We start from the raw sequence: 21,900 nt of genomic DNA on the forward strand, positions 1-21,900 counted from the left end.
ACCAGTCACCTGTCCTAATCAAACACCACAGGTGTGAAGGATTCACATGATGGCCAGTCACCTGTCCTAATCAAACACTACAGGTGTGAAGGATTCACCTGATGACCAGTCATATGTCGTAATCAAACACTACAGGTGTGAAGGATTCACCTGATGGCCAGTCACCTGTCCTAATCAAACACTACAGGTGTGAAGGATTCACCTGATGACCAGTCGCCTGTCCTAATCAAACACTACAGGTTTGGTGAAGGATTCACCTGAAGGCCAGTGACCTGTCCTAATCAAACACTACAGGTGTGAAGGATTCACATGATGACCAGTCACCTGTCCTCATCAAACACTACAGGTGTGAAGGATTCACCTGAAGGCCAGTCACCTGTCCTCATCAAAAACTACAGGCGTGAAGGATTCACCTGAAGGCCAGTCACCTGTCCTAATCAAACACTACAGGTGTGAAGGATTCACCTGATGACCAGTCACCTGTCCTAATCAAACACCACAGGTGTGAAGGATTCACATGATGACCAGTCACCTGTCCTAATCAAACACTACAGGTGTGAAGGATTCACCTGAAGGCCAGTCACCTGTCCTAATCAAACACTACAGGTGTGAAGGATTCACCTGATGGCCAATCACCTGTCCAAATCAAACTACAGGTGTGAAGGATTCACCTGATGGCCAGTCACCTGTCCTAATCAAACACTACAGGTGTGAAGGATTCACCTGAAGGCCAGCCACCTGTCCTAATCAAACACTAGGTGTGAAGGATTCACCTGAAGGCCAGTCACCTGTCCTAATCAAACACTAGGTGTGAAGGATTCACCTGATGGCCAGTCACCTGTCCTAATCAAACACTACAGGTGTGAAGGATTCACCTGATGACCAGTCATATGTCGTAATCAAACACTACAGGTGTGAAGGATTCACCTGATGGCCAATCACCTGTCCTCATGAAACACTACAGGTGTGAAGGATTCACCTGATGACCAGTCATATGTCGTAATCAAACACTAGGTGTGAAGGATTCACCTGATGGCCAGTCACCTGTCCTCATGAAACACTACAGGTGTGAAGGATTCACCTGATGGCCAGTCACCTGTCCTAATCAAACACTAGCAGGTGTGAAGGATTCACCTGAAGGCCAGTCACCTGTCCTAATCAAACACTACAGGTGTGAAGGATTCACATGATGACCAGTCACCTGTCCTAATCAAACACTACAGGTGTGAAGGATTCACCTGATGGCCAGTCACCTGTCCAAATCAAACACCACAGGTGTGAAGGATTCACCTGATGACCAGTCACCTGTCCAAATCAAACACCACAGGTGTGAAGGATTCACATGATGACCAGTCACCTGTCCAAATCAAACACTACAGGTGTGAAGGATTCACCTGATGACCAGTCACCTGTCCAAATCAAACACTACAGGTGTGAAGGATTCACCTGAAGGCCAGTCACCTGTCCTAATCAAACACCACAGGTGTGAAGGATTCACATGATGACCAGTCACCTGTCCTAATCAAACACTACAGGTGTGAAGGAATCACCTGAAGGCCAGTCACCTGTCCTAATCAAACACTACAGGTGTGAAGGAATCACCTGAAGGCCAGTCACCTGTCCTAATCAAACACCACAGGTGTGAAGGATTCACCTGATGACCAGTCACCTGTCCTAATCAAACACCACAGGTGTGAAGGATTCACATGATGACCAGTCACCTGTCCTAATCAAACACTACAGGTGTGAAGGAATCACCTGAAAGCCAGTCACCTGTCTCAGTTTCATTCTGACTTTTCACAAGAAGAACGACTCCTTTTTGAAAACTGACAAGAATTTGTGAACAGATGAAGAAAGATGATGGAAGTCTGGTGGGGTGAAAGCTGCCACACCAGGGAACTTGGGAACTGGCTCGCCCAGGTCACGCGAGTTTCATTTGACAGCAAGAACTATTTTGTCCCATGATTTTCTTTTGTTAGAATCAACCTCCCAGGCATGGTCATGGTGGCTGGCACCACTGCCTATGCAGATGGATCATCAGTCGTCAGCCTCAGTCTGTTTCTTTACTTTGTGGAGAAAGTGGGTGTGTTTTTTTTTTCCCCATTTAAAGTTACCATGTAGTCGTTACCTTTTTCCATTTTGTTTGTTTCTGTAAAAAGATGTTGTAAATGCTTATTTCCCTGCCCCCCACCATCCTTTTTTTTTTTTTTTTTTTTTGCATGAAATCAATTGAATGTACAGTAATAACAGAACTAAAGTTGCTTCTGATGATTCTGCCAGTAGTTGGGAGTTACTCACTGCCCTAGATATGAAAACAACTTTATTGGTATATTGATGAATGCTGTCTGTGCTAATATATATTTTTTTGATTTTGTGGAGATTTTTCTGGGTTTTTTTTGTGTGTGGTTTGTTTGTTTTTTTTAAACATTTTGTTCATGGACAATGTATACAAATTTATTCACTAAACGTTTGTCATAAAACAGAATACATGTGTAATTAAAATATTTTGAATGCTATAAAATATAAAAAAAAAAAACAATGTGTTTTGGTGCATATTATGTTGTGGTAATACAGAGCTGTATTCAATCTTAAAAAAAAAAAAAAAAAAAAAAAAAAATATATATATATATATATAGAGAGAGAGAGAGAGAGAGAGAGAGAGAGAGAGAGAGAGATCAGGACATAATTGATGAAAAATACTTCATCCATGTCCTCTCTCTCTCTCTCCCTTATTCTTCTTGTCATTTGTTCTCCCTTTCGTCTTCTTCTTTTTCATCTTTATTCATTGTTTTTTTCTTTCTTTATTTTTCTTTTATTTTATTTTCTTTTTTTCTTTTTCTTTAACAGAAGGTTGGGGAAGATCGAGCTTCAGGAGAAAAGCAAGGGATGCAATCCATCCTCAAACTTGCTAGGGAGCAAGGTGCAGTAGCTGGGGTTGTTTCCCATTAACTGTCTCCTGACAGTTCCAATGACACTGACATATCAGACACGTTCAGCAGGCACACGTAACAGTGGACACACAATACAGGCACATGCACACGGACACACACACGGACACACACACAACACGTTTATGCATGCACACATTTAAAACAAATATTCAGCATCCTGGTAAAAATACAAATGAGAAACTGGAGGATTAGCAATCAGCAAGAAACCGAGTGCCAAACTCATTTATTAAAAAAAAAATCATTCAACAGATTTGAACATGTCTGCTGGAAAAGAAAAACAATCAAACCAACCTACCCCCCAAAAACACACACAAAAAAACAACAACAAAAACAACACTTCACATAAAGTACATTTCTTTACAAAACAAAGCGTATAAAACCCTGACAGTAAAGTCAACAATTTTCCATTATTAAAAAAAAACAAAAGCAAAAAAAACCCCAAACAACAACAACAACTAAAAAACAGAGTTCAGTCAAGTCTGTTATCACAACTGATCATCTTCTGGACGGACAATAAAAAATATATCTATCACAATACATCAACCAATGTGTAAATTATTGTATATATCATAACATGTATCTTTGTGAGGAATGTTTTGGATTTAAAAAAAATCCTCATTAGATATATATATATCTACAGTACATACATATATATATTTCATCTTGGCTTTTTTCCAACAAATGAAGCCACTTCCATCTCATAACCACTTTCATATTTTTCACCAACATTCAAACTTTACAGTCAAACTTGCTAAAAACACACCTCATGTTTTGGTAATAAATAAATAACATGGCTTATTCAAGGAGTATTGGAAACTCACAGATTATTAAAAAAAAACACACAAAAAACGACAACAAAGAAACAAAAGCAAAAATGCACACATGCAAGTTCACATATGTTCTTTGTACACTGTCAAGTGACTGTAATGTATGGCTTTTCCACGTCTTTACACAGCATGTCATTTCAGAATCGGTGTGCTAATCTGGCAGTGTGCATGCATGCATGTCTGTATGTATGTATGTATGTACCAGTATGTGTATATTTAAGTACATGTGTGTGCATGCAAGTGTGCGATTGCTTTGCCTGCTGTGCGTTCATTCACAGCCTTGTTGTACACAAATGTGAATGCAAACCGAATAAAACATGTGTACACACACAAAAAAAATATTGACATACACTCTCCCCCCATATACCCACACACAGAGCCTCAAATCACCTAATAAATCATTTCCCACATTTTTCACACTTATGAACAAGATGTCTGAACAGACTCCCCCAAAATCTGCACAAACAGCAGTCACACTCCCATCTGAAAGACTTGATACAAACGATGAACAGGTACACACTGGTCTGTCAAAATTTAAATGTACTGAAATACGACTTTCATCATGCATTCATAATACTGAACAATGAAGGATGAATAAATTATATCCGTCGAATAAACAAATGAGCAAACAAGGAATAAAAATGAAATAACGCATGAATGATAATGAAAAAAAAAAAAACCCTTACTAAATGAATATGTATAGAAGCCATATAAATTTTTTTTTTTTTAAATTCAGAAGCCACATGGACATACAGTGACTGCATGTGCCGTATGATCAATGTTCTCACACCAAGTGAATCACATGTACAAATTTGCTGGGGGTGTAATAACAAACAATAAATAAAAAATTAAATCTAAAAAAAAACAAAAAAAACACAACTCTTCCTCTCTCTCTCTCTCTCTCTCTTACCAGTCACAATACCAATCAAGGCCCCTACAGATGACATAGCTGTCGCTTGGTTCAGTTTTAATTGATTACTGCAACTAGGAAACTGCTTCCAGTGGTTTGATTTTTTTTTTTTGGGGGGGGGGGGGGAGGTGTGGGGGGGGGGGGGGGGGGGGGGGGGGGTGGGGGGGGGGGGGGGGGGGGTGCCAGGGTTGTAATTTCTCTGTTCCTTGACTTTAGTCTTAGCCAGCAATTTTCATAGCAACTGTGGAGCTTCCAGTCGTAGGGTTTGGAGGGAAGGATGGATTTCATAGCAACTGTGGAGCTTCCAGTCGTAGGGTTTGGAGGGAAGGATGGATTTCATAGCAACTGTGGAGCTTCCAGTCGTAGGGTTTGGAGGGAAGGATGGAAGTAAGTCAGTGGAAGGCCAGAGCCAGTTACTACTTTTCTTAAAATCGAGTTTGACTCGATGTCCATTCACATTATCCATCACTTTTCTCAAAATTAAGTGTTACTCAGTCTTAAAATCGAGTTTGACTCAATGTCCATTCACATTATCCATCACTTTTCTCAAAATTAAGTGTTACTCAGTCTTAAAATCGAGTTTGACTCAATGTCCATTCACATTATCCATCACTTTTCTCAAAATTAAGTGTTACTCAGTCAATGAGCATCATTCATTCGTTTTATAAGTCAAGTTTGACTCAGAGTCAATCCAGATTATTTAATACTTTTTTGAAAATTAAGTTTGACTTAAATGCAATAAAGAATAGCCATATTACTTTTCTAAAATCTGATTCAGTCATTAAAGGTTATTCATTACCAGTCAAGACACTGCAATGGATGATGATGATGGGGTTGTGTGTGTGTGTGTGTGTGTGTGTGTGTGTTGTGTGTTTTTGTGTGTGTTTGTGTGTGTGTGTGTGTGTGTATTTGTACATACAAACAAAGAAAACAAACGCGTCAGGAATCTAAACATACATCCTGTGTTTTTCTCAACATCAGGAAGAAAGCTGTAGTCAAGAACCTTTGCCCTAACGTGAACCTCAGGGAACCAAACGAGAACTTTCACTTTTCAGTAAATGAAACACATGCACCACTAACATAGACATATGTTGGTTTTTTTCCACTGGTAAGTAGTGTTGTAGAAGGCTAGGGCTGTGCCAGTCGGGTGTATTCCCGGGGACCGTTATGGTAGCCGGATTGGCCTAGCTGGAGATGAGGACACACCAGTGGACTGCACCCCAGCACCCCTATCAGTTAACAGAACATCCCTCGGTTGTCCAGCTAAATTGCACCCAACAGCAACCTCCCACAACATGACAATTTTCCTTAGCATACTGATGTTGGTCGTTAAGTGGAAGAAGAAGAAGAAGAAGAACAAACAAAACAGTAAAAGTGCTGTGTGTGCTTTTGTCCTTCCTTACTCACTGTGAATGTTGGCAATGAATGCATCTGACCTAATCAGATCATGACGCAGTTTATAAACACATTCACTCCATTTAACTGAATTCAAGGGAGTGTGTATAAGGATTTTTTTTTTTTTTTTGAACAAACTCTTATGTTGTCTAGTTAAACAAGCGTTAAATATCTAGATTTCTTTTGCTTTTAAAACTTGTCACATGCTTTTCGAGAAACTGCAAGCATGTTGCTTCATCCAAAGATACAGTTGTGTGCGCACACTGTCCCACACAGTCATAGGCACACACATATACACACATGCTCACACACACACAAATGCACACACTCACACACACACCTTGACCCCCACCCCACCCGTACACACATACCGCACATACCAACACTTACCCATCCCCCCTCCCCAAACACACACACACACACACACACACACCTGACTCATTCACAGGCCAGCAGTGCTATACAAGCCCGACTCTAGGATGCGGCAGGACTGTCGTTGCTGCTGGCACCGGCAGCAGAGACAGAGACAGAGGTGGGGATGGGGGCGTGGGTGTGGGCGGGTGGCGGGTGGGGGGAGAAGCGGGTCTGGTAGTGGTGGATGTGGTCCTGAAGCAGCTGAATGGCTGACATCTTCTGGGTCAGGATGCTGTTGACTCGGCTGATGTAGTCCTCAAAACTCTGCACACACACACATGCATAGATACACACAGAGACAGAGACAGACACACACACACACACACACATGGTCACCACAATGAATGGCCAACACACACACACATGCATAGATACACACACAGAGACACAGACACACACACAGACACAGACACACACACACACACATACACACATGGTCACCACAATGAATGGCCAACACACACACACATATAGATACACACACAGAACGGAGATACAGACACAGACACAGACACACATGGTCACCACAATGAATGGCCAACACACACACACACAGACACACACACATGGTCAGCACAATGAATGGCCAACACACACACACACACACATAGATACACAAACACAGACACACACACACACACACTTGGTCACCACAATGAATGGCCAACACAGACACACACACAGAGATACACACACAGACACACACAGACACAGACACACACATGGTCAGCACAATGAATGGCCAACACACATACACACAGATACACAGAGACACAGACACACACACAGATACACACACACATAGTCACCACAATGAATGGCCAACACACACACACATGCTCGCGCATGCACACACACACACACACGTATACATGGTCGCCACAATGAATGGCTAACACACACACACACACACACACACAAGCTGGACTGGAAAATCAAACTGAGCATCGAGCCGTTCAGTCTTGTGTGAAGCACACACTTGGCACACTGGAAAAACAAGAGAGGCAAGGCCTTCAAGACTCACTTGTGATAAATTAAGTCCCCTTGCATTAATTACAGAGTAATTTCCCTTTTTTACTAACTGCACCAAAACGTTTGCAAAATAAAAAAAACTTCCATGCTTAGCAAAAGAAGTTCCTGTTTGAACAAAAAATGATAATAATGACTCCTCTTGTTGTGTCAGAATAAGAGATCAAAGTGCCAAGTTTAGAGAATACAAAAAAATATAAATATAACAGTAAATGCAGTTTGCATATAATTAGGCTTCTTTTTTTAAGAAACCCAACCCAGAGGTGCAATATTGTTTTAAACAAGATGACTGGAAAGAACTGAATTTTTCCTATTTTTATGCCAAATTTGGTGTCAACTGACAAAATATTTGCAGAGAAAATGTCAATGTTAAAGTTTACCACGGACACATGGACACACACACAGACAACCGAACACCAGGTTAAAACATAGACTCACTTTGTTCACACAAGTGAGTCAAAAAGCCCATGGCATCAAACGAGTTGTCCTCTGGCAAAATTCTGTAAAAGAAATCCACTGAGTCTCATAGGTACACAAATATAATTATATGCATGCACTCAAGGCCTGACAAGCATGTTGGGGGTATGCTGCTGCCAGGCATCTGCCTTGAGTTTCAGTTTCAGTAGCTCAAGGAGGCGTCACTGCGTTCGGACAAATCCATATACGCTACACCACATCTGCGAAGCAGATGCCTGACCAGCAGCGTAACCCAACGCGCTTAGTCAGGCCTTGAGGGAAAAAAAAGAAAAAAAGAAAAAAGGTGAATAAATAATAGATAAGCGTACACAAATAAATAAATAAATAACAATTATAATGTAAAAAAAAAAAAAGAGAGAAAGAAAAAGGTGAATAAATAATAGATAAGCTTACACAAATAAATAAATAAATGAATAAATAAATAATAATTATAATGTAAAAAAAAAAAAAAAAAAAAAAAGAGAAAAAGGTGAATAAATAATAGATAAGCTTACACAAATATACACAAATAAATAAATAATAATTATAAAAAAAGGTAGTAGTAATAATAATAATAATATTATTATTACTATCTGCCTTGAAATGTGGTGTAGCGTATACAAGTTAGTCCGAATCCAGTGACGCCTACTTGAGAGACTGAAAATGAAACTGGAACTTTGAAACCTTTTCCCAAAGACCCAGCAAGGAAAGCAGTACTGGTATAATTTGTCCACCACAGTTCAAAACTGTGTGTCATCCATGCAGTGAATGTTCTGTGTATGTGTGGGAGATGGATCGTCTAGAGAAGAAGCTGACTGAGGAGAATTCAGTCGGTGCCTGTGCTCTGGGGAGCACACATATTGTATTGTATTACTCTTTTGTCACAAGAGATTTCTCTAGTGTGAAATTCAGGCTGCTCTCCCCCAGGGAGAGCGCGTTGCTGGAATGAGAGCGCCACCCTGTTTTTCTTCCTGCCTGTAATTTTATTTGTTTCCCTATTGAAGTGGATTTTTCTACAGAATTTTGCCAGGGAAAACCCTTTTGTTGCTGTGGGTTCTTTAATGTGCGCTAAGTGCATGCTGCACACAGGACCTCGGTTTATCGTCTAATCCGAATGACTAGAGTCCAGACCACCACTCAAGGTCTAGTGGAGGGGGAGAAAATACTGGCAACAGAAGGATTCAAACCAGCACACTCAGATTCTCTCACTTCCTAGGCGGATGCGTTAGCACTGGGCCAACACTCCACAACTATAATTGATGACTTCAGACTCTTCTCACAATGGCAGGCCAACATGTAAGAGTGGGGTTGCACACAAAGGTCATGACTCATTGATGTGCCGTGGGACTGACTGCCCTGATCAGTTATCATCATGAACCACCTGACTGGCAAACTGCATGGACCAGGTGTGCCCCATACCCATGGTACAGTGATGACCCTTATCCAGGAGTGACCCTTACCCATGGTACAGTGACCCTTACCCAGGAGTGACCTTTACCCTTGACACAGTGACCCTTATCCAGGAGTGACCCTTACCCTTGACACAGTGACCCTTATCCAGGAGTGACCCTTACCCATGACACAGTGACCTTTACCCAGGAGTGACCTTTACCCATGACACAGTGACCCTTACCCGTGGCACGGCTTTCTTGGCGCTGAGCAGCAGCTTCATCTCCTGTTTGCACAGCGAGGTGATGGACGCCAGCTGATCCTCGTGAGATCCTACCAGGGAGATTCTGCACACAATGTCACCCTCATAAATCATGTACCAGTAAGTCAGTCCGTGAGGGATATATATAAACATAATTATCTCTTCACACACACTCCTCCTCCTACGTCCCCCACACCCACTAAGCACACACACACACCCAATTCCCCCTCCATCCCCCTCCCTGCCTCCCTCCACAACACACACACACATCACAGACATGACAGTCTCCTGTGAACCGAGGATGAGGCTGCCTTGCGACATCATCAGCAGACAAACATGCGGCTCCAGAGACCAAAAGTCTGAAGCACACACACGGCTGTCGGTGGGGTATGGAACAACAGGCAGGCAGGACTGGGGCAACCGCGGCTCTGAGTTACCGATATACTGAGCAACACATACGATGATGGAGTCTCCTGTCAATCCGACGGATGAGTAGGCAGGCAGGCTTATCTGTCGGTGTGTGTTGCCTGACCAGCACAGGTGACTTTTTTTTTTTTTAGTGAGGAGGAGTTGTGCAGTCCCTTCCCCACTCTCTTGTCTACCGACGCTCACACACCCTCCACACACCAACACACACAGCATAAAATACGCACACACACCAACACACACCGGCACACACACTACTACCTCCCCCGCCCCTCCCCTCCAAACACAAACACATACACTACCTCCTACCCCCAACCCCCCCCCCCCCACACACACACTACCTCCCCCGCCCCTCCCCTCCAAACACAAACACATACACTACCTCCTACCCCCAACCCCCCCCCCCACACACACCAACACACAGAATACCCCCCACCCCACCCACACACACCAATACACACAATACCCCCCCCCCACACACACACACACACACACACCAGCAAACACTACCCGCCCCCCACCCTAGCCACACACAACAGCACACACACAAACCCCACCCCTCACAAACACATGCAATAACTTCCCACCCCCTCCCCCTGACACACACACACTAGCATTCACACTACCACCCCCCACCCCAACACATATCAACAGACACACTACTCCTTCCCTCCAAACACACAACACACCCACCAATGCCCCCTCCCTCCACACACACACATACACACACGACCACCTCCCTCCACACACACACAAACAGACACACTACCCCCTCACCACCCACCCACACACTACCCTCACCCTCCACACACACAACAGACACACACCAACACCCACTCACCTGGCCTGTTCCCTGTCAGCCAGAGTGAAGGGGGCGGAGGAGGCCGACAGGGGGGCACTGGAGGCCGACACGGACAGCGGTGTGGGGTGGACGATACTGGAACTGGTGCTGCTGCTGTTGTTGGTGGTGGTGGGGGCCAGCCCTCGCAGCGCCACCTGTCCCCCGGACGTGCTGACCGGCTGGGGGTGGATGGGGGAGAACACTGCGCCGGACATCAGTTTCTCCGTCACCAGTGCCGAGCACGACGGTGTTTTGGAGGAGGGAAACACAGGCGTGGTGCTGTCTGACGACAGCTGTCTGTGGTGAGAGTCCACAGGCGTGTCATACTTAGTGCCTGCAAGGTTGGAGTGGGTAGGCAGCGAGCTAGAGGAAGTGTCTTTGTGGGCGGACGCTGCGACAGCAGTGTTTGGCGTGATGACAGGATCAGAGCTGGGTCCGCTCAGCCCGTGAGATGTCGGAGACTTGAAGACAGGGGCTGCAGAGTCCCCTACGACTTCAGACATCAACGTCAATGCCGTCTGTGAACCGTTCCTGCCCTGCAGCCTGTCTTGAGCTGCTGCGGGGGGCTGGCGGGGGGAAGGGTCCTGCACAGAGTAGGCGGCAAAGGGAAGGTTGTCGCCAGCTGGACCAGACACTGGATCGGCCCTCTCCGTTCTGCGCCTGCTGGCCCTCGCCCCTGGCCCCTGATCCGGGTCCGCCTTGTGGGCCACCCAGTCCTTGATGGCCGCACAGCTGGGGGCAGCCAGGGGGCCCCTGCCCGGAGACACGCCCCGGGCACTGCCCCCACCCTCCTCACGCCGGGAGGAGGGGGATATAGGGCGAGGGGAGGGCGACAGGGGGCGGGGGGAGGGGGACAGGGGGTGGGGGGAGGGCTCACCGGCCTGGGAAGGCTCCCTGGGGCTGGGGTTGGTCCTTTCTGGGGGGCCGCCCCTGAGGGGGGAGCGCTGTGAGAAGCTAGCCAGGTCAGAGCTGAGGGCGGTCTGCAGCCCGGGCAGCAGTTTGCTCAGTGTCTTGCTGCTGGCCCCATCCCCGCCAGGCCCCCCGCCCGAGGATGCCGCACGTGCCTGAGGCGCGGCGGTGGGCCTGTCGTCCCCAGGCCCTCCGAACAGCAGCTCATCGTCAAAGCTGTCAGTGGTGGGGGGTCCCGACACGGTTCTGCCGCCAGAGGGCACAGGGGACACCACCCTGCCCGACTCACTCACAACTGGCCTGCCTGCTGCAGCACTGGACGAGGGAGGGTGAGGGTGGGAGGTGGGCTGGGAACTCCTGGTGTGTTTGGGGGCAGGGGAGGGGGTGCGTCTGTGTGGTTGGGGTGTCCTGCTGGTGCTCCTGCCCGACAGCTGGTTGGTGGTTGGGGTGGGGGAGGGGTTTGACGCTCGCCTCTCCCCACTCTGGCCTCTCCCCGACTCTGACCGAGGGCCACTGGCACAGGCTGCCGAAGCCTGGTCCCCCCCCACCCTCCAACCTTCATCTCCTTGACCCTTGGACTGACCTTTGCCCTCCGACCCTTTGGGTCGCCTGGCCTTGTCACCAAGCTGGTTGAGGTTGCTGCCGCCGCCCTGGCTGAGGTCATTAAGGTGGTCATCAACGTTGTTGAAGTCCGAAGTGGGGAAGTCGAAGTCAGTGTCCGTGGACCTGATGACGGGGATGTTGGGCACGGAGGGCTGGGCGCGCGTTTCCGTGGGGTGGGTCACGTTGTTGGAGTCCGTGTCCGTGTGGTCCGACTCACTGGGCGACGCCTCAGGGTGAGGGGGCGCAACTCCCTGCGACGCCGCTGCCCCTGATGGGGTTCTGGCCCCTGATGACAGCCGCGGCTTGCTGGGCATGGCCAGGCTCTCTGCTGCGGGAGCCCTGGCCCGGATCTTGGACGTGGACTTGGGGAAGACGTTGTGACCCCTGATGGGTGTCTCTGAGGGGTCCAGCATGATGTCGGCAGCAGCAGAGGAGGTGGGGGGTCCTGGGGGGTCATGCAGCCTGGGGCGGACAGGGGTGGAGGTGGACAGCACGTTGGAGGGGTGGAAGACGGAGGGGGCGGTGATGGGGATGTTCATCAGCAGGTTCATGGCCTGGCCGAACGAGGCGCCGCCCCCTGCAGTCGGCCCGCTGTCACGCCGCAGCTCCTTCACCCTAGGGGAGTGCGGCACCATGTACACATCACAAGGTTCAGGTCTTTCTTTTTTTTCTTGTTTTTTCGGGGGAAGGTGGGGGAGTAAGATTAGTCAGTCTTTTTCCTCCGTCACTGGCCTGTGTGTGTGGATCCTTCTAAACCTCTACCCTAGAAATCCCTTTAATCCTCTTTTGATTCCTTTAATCCATAACCGTCAAAGCATAAAAGCCCCATATTTCAGTCTTCTGTATCACATCTGGTTGTTCTTTTCCAGGATGGTGCCGAGAAACCCTGACTTCTAAGAGAGCTGCACAGCTCTTCTTTTCTTTACATGAGATAATAAAATTACGGTAATTGATTCCCAATCTGATTCCTGTCATCAGTCCCATGCATAAACCACAACATGACGGTGATAAAATGAACTATTCCTGTCATCAGTCCCATGCATAAACCACAACATGACGGTGATAAAATGAACTATTCCTGTCATCAGTCCCATGCATAAACCACAACATGACGGTGATAAAATGAACTATTCCTGTCAACCGTCCTATGCATAAACCACAACATGACGGTGATAAAATGAACTATTCCTGTCATCAGTCCCATGCATAAACCACAACATGACGGTGATAAAATGAACTATTCCTGTCATCAGTCCCATGCATAAACCACAACATGGCGGTGATAAAATGAACTATTCCTGTCATCAGTCCCATGCATAAACCACATGATGGTGATAAAATGAACTATTCCTGTCATCAGTCCCATGCATAAACCACAACATGACGGTGATAAAAATGAACTATTCCTGTCATCAGTCTCATGCATAAACCACAACATGACGGTGATAAAAATGAACTATTCCTGTCATCAGTCCCATGCATAAGCCACAACATGACGGTGATAAAATGAACTATTCCTGTCAACCGTCATATGCATAAACCACAACATGACGGTGATAAAAATGAACTATTCCTGTCAACCGTCCTATGCATAAACCACAACATGACGGTGATAAAATGAACTATTCCTGTCAACCGTCCTATGCATAAACCACAACATGACGGTGATAAAATGAACTATTCCTGTCATCAGTCTCATGCGTAAACCACAACATGACGGTGATAAAATGAACTATTCCTGTCATCAGTCCCATGCATAAACCACAACATGACGGTGATAAAATGAACTATTCCTGTCATCAGTCACATGCATAAACCACAACATGACGGTGATGAAATGAACTATTCCTGTCAACCGTCCTATGCATAAACCACAACATGACGGTGATAAAATGAACTATTCCTGTCAACCGTCCTATGCATAAACCACAACATGACGGTGATAAAATGAACTATTCCTGTCAACTGTCCTATGCATAAACCACAACATGACGGTGATAAAATGAACTATTCCTGTCATCAGTCTCATGCATAAACCACAACATGACGGTGATAAAATGAACTATTCCTGTCAACCGTCCCATGCATAAACCACAACATGGCGGTGATAAAATGAACTATTCCTGTCATCAGTCCCATGCATAAACCACATGATGGTGATAAAATGAACTATTCCTGTCAACCGTCCTATGCATAAACTACAACATGATGGTGATAAAATGAACTATTCCTGTCATCAGTCCCATGCATAAACCACAACATGACAGTGATAAAATGAACTATTCCTGTCAACCGTCCTCTGCATAAACCACAACATGACAGTGATAAAATGAACTATTCCTGTCAACCGTCCCATGCATAAACCACAACATGATGGTGACAAACCTGTCATCAGTCCCATGCATAAACCACAACATGATGGTGACAAACCTGTCATCAGTCCCATGCATAAACCACAACATGATGGTGACAAACCTGTCATCAGTCCCGTGCATAAACCACAACAAGACAGTGATAAAATGGGCTGAGGTGATATCAAGGCAGGCAGCCACTCAAAACCACACAGAATCTTGTGTTTTCCCTGAGATTTCTCTTGAAGAAACAGAGGCAGGCATGCTTCATTCCCTCTTTAAAGAAATAATCATTAAAAAAAAATCTTTTTCTTTTAATATAAAAAAAAGCCCTGTGACTTGGAATCAACATGCATGTCTATATCTCTTCTGTTCACTGCTGGGAAAATACAAAGACATTGACAAACACACACACTCACACAGACCACACACTCTCTCTCTCACACACACACACACATAAAACACATACATGTATACACACATACAAACATCCACACAACACACACACGAGTTCAAACACACCTTCTTCCCCCCAACACACACACACAAATACAACAAACATACCAAAACCCACCACGACACATACAAGACCCCCCCCCCCCCCTCCAAAAAAAACAAAAAAACCCACAAACTACACACATTCACATCTCCTACACCACATCAGCACACACCCAAACCAAACCTCCCAACAGTCCAAACACATCAACAAACCCCCACCACCCAAAACCCCCACCCCTCACACCACACCCCCCACACCACCACCCCTCCCCCAACACCACCACCCCACACCATACCACCACCTCACACACACACACCACCCCACATCATCACCCAACACCGCCGCCACCCACACCACCAACCCCTCCGCCCCCACACCAGCACCACCCCACACCACACACACCACCCCCCATCATTACCCAACACCACCACCCCCAACACCACCACTAACCCACCACCACCACCCACACCACCATTTCAAGCTACCACCCACACATGAGACCACACCACACACCATCCCACACCAACACCTCACACCACCCCCCAACCTCCCTCACCTATCAGCGTAACGCAGCGTGTTGAGCGTGTGCTCACAGGCAGACTGGACAGGTGAGAGGTTGGCGATCATGCAGGTGCGCGAGTTGCCCACAAAGGCGTCCTTCAGAATGTGGGTCAGCTTGCTCTGACGGAACGGAGTGTGGCGGCTCTCTTGGTCGATGGACCGGATACACTCCTTCAGCTGTGTGTCACACGCTTTCCAGTAAATAATACAGCTGTATGTATGTCCTTAAAAACTTTTTTTTTTTTTTTAAGGTGAGACCCCACAGGCAAAAAATGGTAAAAAAGTGTTCACAAACATGTTTTGGGTTTTTTCATTTTTTTGGTAGTTTTATGTGTCTACTTTCATTTCTTGTTGATGAATGTTCCAGAAAATGAATAAATGTGTGAAAATAAAGATCATTTGCAACCCTGGTGTGTCTACTTTTTTGTTGAAAATATGAAAGGTGTGCAATTGTGTCCGTTTTCAAGACTTGGATACAGCTAGAATTATCATCTGCAATGCGGGAAGTGACCTATCAAAATGAGCGGGAAAGACCGTACTTTCACATGACGTCAGTAGAAACTGTGAAGGCTGCCACCCCTGAGCAAGAAGAGACAAAGACTGACGTGGGTGTTTTCTAATCAGCTTCATCTCCTTGAAGCTCATTGGTCAGTCGCGAAACTTCCGATCGAGAACCGGTTTAGTTGTGAATTGCGCATGCGCATATATGCAAAACAGCTACTTCGGGCGTTTCCGTCGACATCGGAGATTAACGAAGTTACAACATCCGGACACTTGGTGTAAACATCCGTTGTGTAAACATTCGGTTTTTTTTGGAAAGAGAAAAGAAAACTTTGATCATTTCTACGATAAAAACATGCCAAGAAAGAAACATCACACGCTAAAAACGGCCCATTTTGGTTCTGCATCAAAACGACAAGCTTTAAAGATGCAGAAAATGCGTGAAGCAAAGAAACGAAAGCCTGAAGAAGGTGACGAAGTGTTGGATTCTGACATCGAACATGAGCCGCGTGTTTCCTTAGTTGAAACAGATGACGTTGCTGCTGATTTTCGTGAACAGATTCCAGAGTCAGCCTCATCCAAAAAGATTCGACTTGTGCAGGAGTTCAACCGGACGACCAACAATTATAACGATCAGGACGTTTTCGGACAGCGCGAGTGGTGCTTATTTGATGTTGGTCAATTGAACAGATTACTGAATGATATGACATGTCCCATGTGTGAAGACTCGTCGGTACAACTCTTCCTCGATGAAAAGATGGGACTTTCAAGAACGGTGGTGCTCAAATGCAAGCAGTGCACATACAGTAAATCTGAGAATTCATCTCCTAGGATTTTTGACAGTGATAGAGGTGATCGGCCCTTTGATGTGAACCAGAGAGCTGTTATGTTTTCCATGGAAGCAGGCGGTGGGTATGCAGTACTCAACAAATTCTGTGCCATTTTTGGTATGCCTAATATGAGTGAGAACACATACCAACGTATCCACAAAGTGGCATGCAGTGTTTCTCGTGACACTTGTGACATTCTTCAGAGGAATGTGCACACAATTGTGAAAGACACCTATAATGAACTGCACCCAAGAGAACTTGATGCTGTTGAAAATTTCTATCATGAGGATGCTGAGTTAGGCTGTTGGGAAATTGATGATGGCATCCCTTGGATTGATGTAACTTTTGATGGGACATGGCAGCGCCGTGGCTTTGTTTCACATTATGGTGTGGGAGCTGTGATTGAGGTGATCACTGGATTTGTGATAGACTGGCATGTGTTGTCCACATATTGCCATATGTGCAAACTGAAAGAAAATGAAAACTTGTCGGAGGCTCAGTGGAATGAGTGGATGGATGAGCATGAAGCAGAGTGCCAGCGCAACCACCATGCTTCAGCCAAGGCGATGGAGAGAGATGCTGCATTGTTTCTGTGGAACAACTCTGTGGAGAGGACCGGCTTTCGCTACAGGTATGTTTTGTTTATCAATATAAGAATATTTGCTCGCTCTCTCTCTCTGTGTGTGTGTGTGTGTGTGTGTGTGTGTGTGTGTGTGAATAAATGTTCATGTGCCTACAAATTGTTTGAGTTTGGGCGGGGTGGTAACTTATTGCTTGTAATAGCAAAACTAAAATGTGTGTGTGTGTATGTGTGTACTCATGCTCACACAGAATCAACAGGATGATGCTTTCATGCAGTTTTTTTGTTAGTTTCCTTCTTTTATTTTGACATCATTTTATATTTAGTCTCTTAACAATACTGTTTTAGGACAATGCTGTCTGATGGAGACTCCGCAGCCTTCAGTGCCGTGGAGAGGGCCAAGCCGTACGGGGACAACCGCCTGGTCACCAAGCTGGAGTGCACAAACCATGTGCATAAGCGGATTGGAACTGCCCTACGAAAATTTGCCAAGGAAGAAAAACTGGGTGGCAAAGGATCTGGACGTCTCACTTTGCCTAAATGCAAAAGACTCCAGAACTACTTCCGAGGAGCCATATTAGACCCCTGCAACAAAACTGAAGACGACCTGCGCAATGCTGTTTGGGCAACGCTGTTCCACAGTGCATCAACAGATGAAGACCCCCATCACTTCAGGTGTCCACATGGCCCAGACAGCTGGTGCTTTTTCAACAAAGCTCTTTCTCTTGGTCAGCAACCTGGACCACATGCAGAAAATCTTGGCACAGCTGTGTCAAGAGAGGTGTTCAGCAAACTGGTGCCTCTCTACAAAAGAATGACCTCGTCACACCTACTAAAGAGAATCATGCACAAAAAGACACAAAATGTAAATGAATCATTTCATTCATTGCTGTGGACAATTCTCCCAAAGAACCGTTTCTTTGGTAAACGTCGTGTGGAAGCAGCCGTTGCAAATGCTGTGGGGAAATTCAACCAGGGGAATACGCATCTGACAGAAATGATGAACATGTTCAGCATGGATGTTAATGAACATACTTTGGCCATTGTCAGACAGCAGGACAACACCAGACTGAAGAAAGCCGAGGCATCATCCCAGGAACAGTTTGTAATACACCGGCGTCGACAGCGTCTGCAGAATCAAGCTGCACAGGCTGAACAACAGGCTGAAGAAGGCCCTGTTTATGGCCCTGGGTTACTTGCAGATGAATGAAGACCTTTCTGCAGTCATCTGACACTTGACTGAAGTTGAAAATATCAATGAAAATTCAGTAGGTAATGTTTCTTTAGTAGAGAAAACTTCAAAATCTTTATCGCCTTTTTTCTCAAATTCTGCTTTTTCACTGATAGTCATCACCTTGGGACATTGATATCTCAGCAATGAAAAGAGATAGAGTAATAATTCTTTTTTTTCCTCGTAGAATAATCATTTTGCTGTAAACCTAAATGAGGATTTCCTCTTTGAAAATGTTGGTGAATTTATTTTTGTACTTGAATTATCATTGTGGTAGTCCTAATTCTGATAAATTTCATTACTGTCATTATCTCATGTTTGTAGGTTTCATAATTCTTGCGCTGCAAAAAGCCTCCTTACTGTCATAGATAAAGGGATAGTAAACATTACAAACAAGAAATGGTGCTTCTACAGTAATTTTTATGGTATGTATCGTGTTCTAATGAAACGTATGATTTCTTAACGTTTTACGTAATTTTGTGTCATTTTGGACAGTAAATCACCTTCACATCTTTCAGTATGCTAAAATTGTCTTGTTTTCTTGTTTTTACTATCATACAGATATAAAAAACCCAAAACATAAGAAAATAACTGGATATAAATTTTACCTGTGGGGTCTCACCTTAAATAAAAATAAACAAAACCAGCTGATATGTGTATTGTGTGTGTGTGTGTGTATGTGTGTGTGTGTGTCTGTGTGTGTGTGTGTGTGTGTGTGATATTGTGTGTGTGTGTGTGTGTGTGTGATATTTTTTCAGTTAATGACCCAACTGTGTGAAACTTACAGGGTCAATTAAACAAATGTGTGCGTGCGTGTGTGTGTGTGTGTGTGTGTGAGAGAGAGAGAGACAGAGACAGAGACAGAGAGACAGAGAGAGAGGGAGGTGGGGGTACAAAGGATGGAAGAGGATATAACAAAGGCAACTGGAGTCAGCCCTGTGTTCCTCCCAGGTCTGTTATGTTCCCCGCCCCAATCCCCCCTCCCCAATTTTTCTTTCAGCCAAAAGCACAGGAACACAGACCTGGGGGAACACAGACCTGGGGGAACACATACCACATACCTGGGGGAACACATACCTGGGGGAAAATATAGACCTTAGAGAACATAGACCTGAGGGAACACATACCTGGGGGAACACATACCTGGGGGAAAATATAGACCTTAGAGAACATAGACCTGAGGGAACACATACCTGGGGGAACACATACCTGGGGGAAAATATAGACCTTAGAGAACATAGACCTGAGGGAACACATACCTGGGGGAACACATACCGGGGGGAACATATAGACCTGAGGGAACATTGACCTGAGGGAACATAGACCTGAGGGAACACATACCTGGGGGAACATATAGACCTGAGAGAACATAGACCTGAGGGAACACATACCTGGGGGAACACATACTTGGGTGAACATATAGACCTGAGGGAACATTGACCTGAGGGAACATAGACCTGAGGGAACACATACCTGGGGGAACACATACCTGGGTGAACATATAGACCTGAGGGAACATTGACCTGAGGGAACACATACCTGGGTGAACATATAGACCTGAGGGAACATTGACCTGAGGGAACATAGACCTGAGGGAACACAGACCTGGGGGAACATAGACCCGAGGGAATATGTCAGGTGAAGTTCAATGTCAGATGAAGTTCAATGTCAGGTGAATTCAATGTCAGGTGGAGTTCAATATCAGGTGAAATTCAATGTCAGAGGAAGTTCAATGTCAGGTGAAGTTCAATGTCAGAGGAAGTTCAATGTCAGGTGAAGTTCAATGTCAGAGGAAGTTCAATGCCAGGCAAAGGACACTCACAGCCAGCAGGCTCTGGTTGATCTCAGCCCCTTCCATGCGTGTCTGTCTGTCCGGGTCGCCCATGTCAGAGGCACGCTCACTGCCCGCCAGGTCGATGAATGAAATTCTGAACAAACATGAATGGCAATCGATGTATGATGAACAAAATTCTGAACAACACACAAAGGGCAATCGATGTATGATTAACGAAATTCTGAACAACACACCAAGGGCAATCGATGTATGATGAACAAAATTCTGAACAACACACAAAGGGCAATCGATGTATGATTAACGAAATTCTGAACAACACACCAAGGGCAATCGATGTATGATGAACGAAATTCTGAACAACACACAAAGGGCAATCGATGTATGATGAACAAATTCTGAACAACACACAAAGGGCAATCGATGTATGATGAACAAAATTCTGAACAACACACAAAGGGCAATCGATGTATGATTAACGAAATTCTGAACAACACACCAAGGGCAATCGATGTATGATGAACGAAATTCTGAACAACGCACAAAGGGCAATCGATGTATGATGAACAAATTCTGAACAACACACAAAGGGCAATCGATGTATGATGAACAAAATTCTGAACAACAAACAAAGGGCAATTGATGTATGATGAATGAAATTCTGAACAACACACAAAGGGCAATCGATGTATGATGAACAAAATTCTGAACAACACACAAAGGGCAATCGATGTATGATGAACAAAATTCTGAACAACACACCAAGGGCAACTGATGTATGATGAACAAAATTCTGAACAACACACAAAGGGCAACTGATGTATGACGAACGAAATTCTGAACAACACACAAAGGGCAATCGATGTATGATGAACGAAATTCTGAACAACACACAAAGGGCAATTGATGTATGATGAATGAAATTCTGAACAACACATGAATGGCAATCGATGTATGATGTATGAAATTCTGAACAACGCACAAACGGCAAATGATGTATGATGAACAAAATTCTGAACAACACACCAACGGCAATTGATGTATGATGAACAAAATTTTGAACAACACATGAATGGCAATCAATGTATGATGAACGAAATTCTGAACAACACACCAAGGGCAATCGATGTATGATGAATGAAA

General features: G+C 45.1%; 2 protein-coding genes across 3 annotated transcripts in view; one reads left to right on the plus strand and one right to left on the minus strand.

Annotated features, from left to right (window-relative positions):
- Window positions 1-4,884: 4,884 nt before the first annotated feature.
- LOC143281904 (uncharacterized) overlaps window positions 4,885-21,900 on the minus strand; it is a 32,979-nt gene continuing 15,963 nt past the window's right edge. For both annotated transcript variants that reach the window (XM_076587188.1, XM_076587187.1), the window contains exons 8-12: window positions 20,788-20,893; window positions 15,819-16,000; window positions 10,901-13,027; window positions 9,616-9,718; window positions 4,885-6,761 (exon numbers count right to left, since the gene is read on the minus strand). In XM_076587188.1, coding sequence (XP_076443303.1) covers window positions 6,558-6,761; window positions 9,616-9,718; window positions 10,901-13,027; window positions 15,819-16,000; window positions 20,788-20,893 — 2,722 coding nt within the window. In that variant the 3' untranslated portion in view covers window positions 4,885-6,557. The remainder of the gene's footprint in view (window positions 6,762-9,615; window positions 9,719-10,900; window positions 13,028-15,818; window positions 16,001-20,787; window positions 20,894-21,900) is intronic.
- Window positions 16,133-18,944, plus strand: LOC143282549 (uncharacterized). The gene is made up of 2 exons (XM_076588234.1): window positions 16,133-17,785; window positions 18,083-18,944. The coding sequence occupies exons 1-2, from the start codon at window positions 16,530-16,532 to the stop codon at window positions 18,942-18,944; spliced, it is 2,118 nt and encodes a 705-aa protein (XP_076444349.1). The 5' UTR covers window positions 16,133-16,529.

The sequence above is a fragment of the Babylonia areolata genome, chromosome 5 (genome assembly GCF_041734735.1).
Source record: "Babylonia areolata isolate BAREFJ2019XMU chromosome 5, ASM4173473v1, whole genome shotgun sequence".
Taxonomy (NCBI): Eukaryota; Metazoa; Mollusca; class Gastropoda; order Neogastropoda; family Buccinidae; genus Babylonia; species Babylonia areolata.

What these genes read in the sequence shown, in the direction of transcription:
- LOC143282549 (XM_076588234.1), top strand. Translation starts at nt 16,530, where the DNA reads ATGCAAAACAGCTACTTCGGGCGTTTCCGTCGACATCGGAGATTAACG. An exon ending in AGGACCGGCTTTCGCTACAG is followed by an intron (nt 17,786 to 18,082) that starts GTATGTTTTGTT and finishes ATACTGTTTTAG; the next exon opens with GACAATGCTGTCTGATGGAG.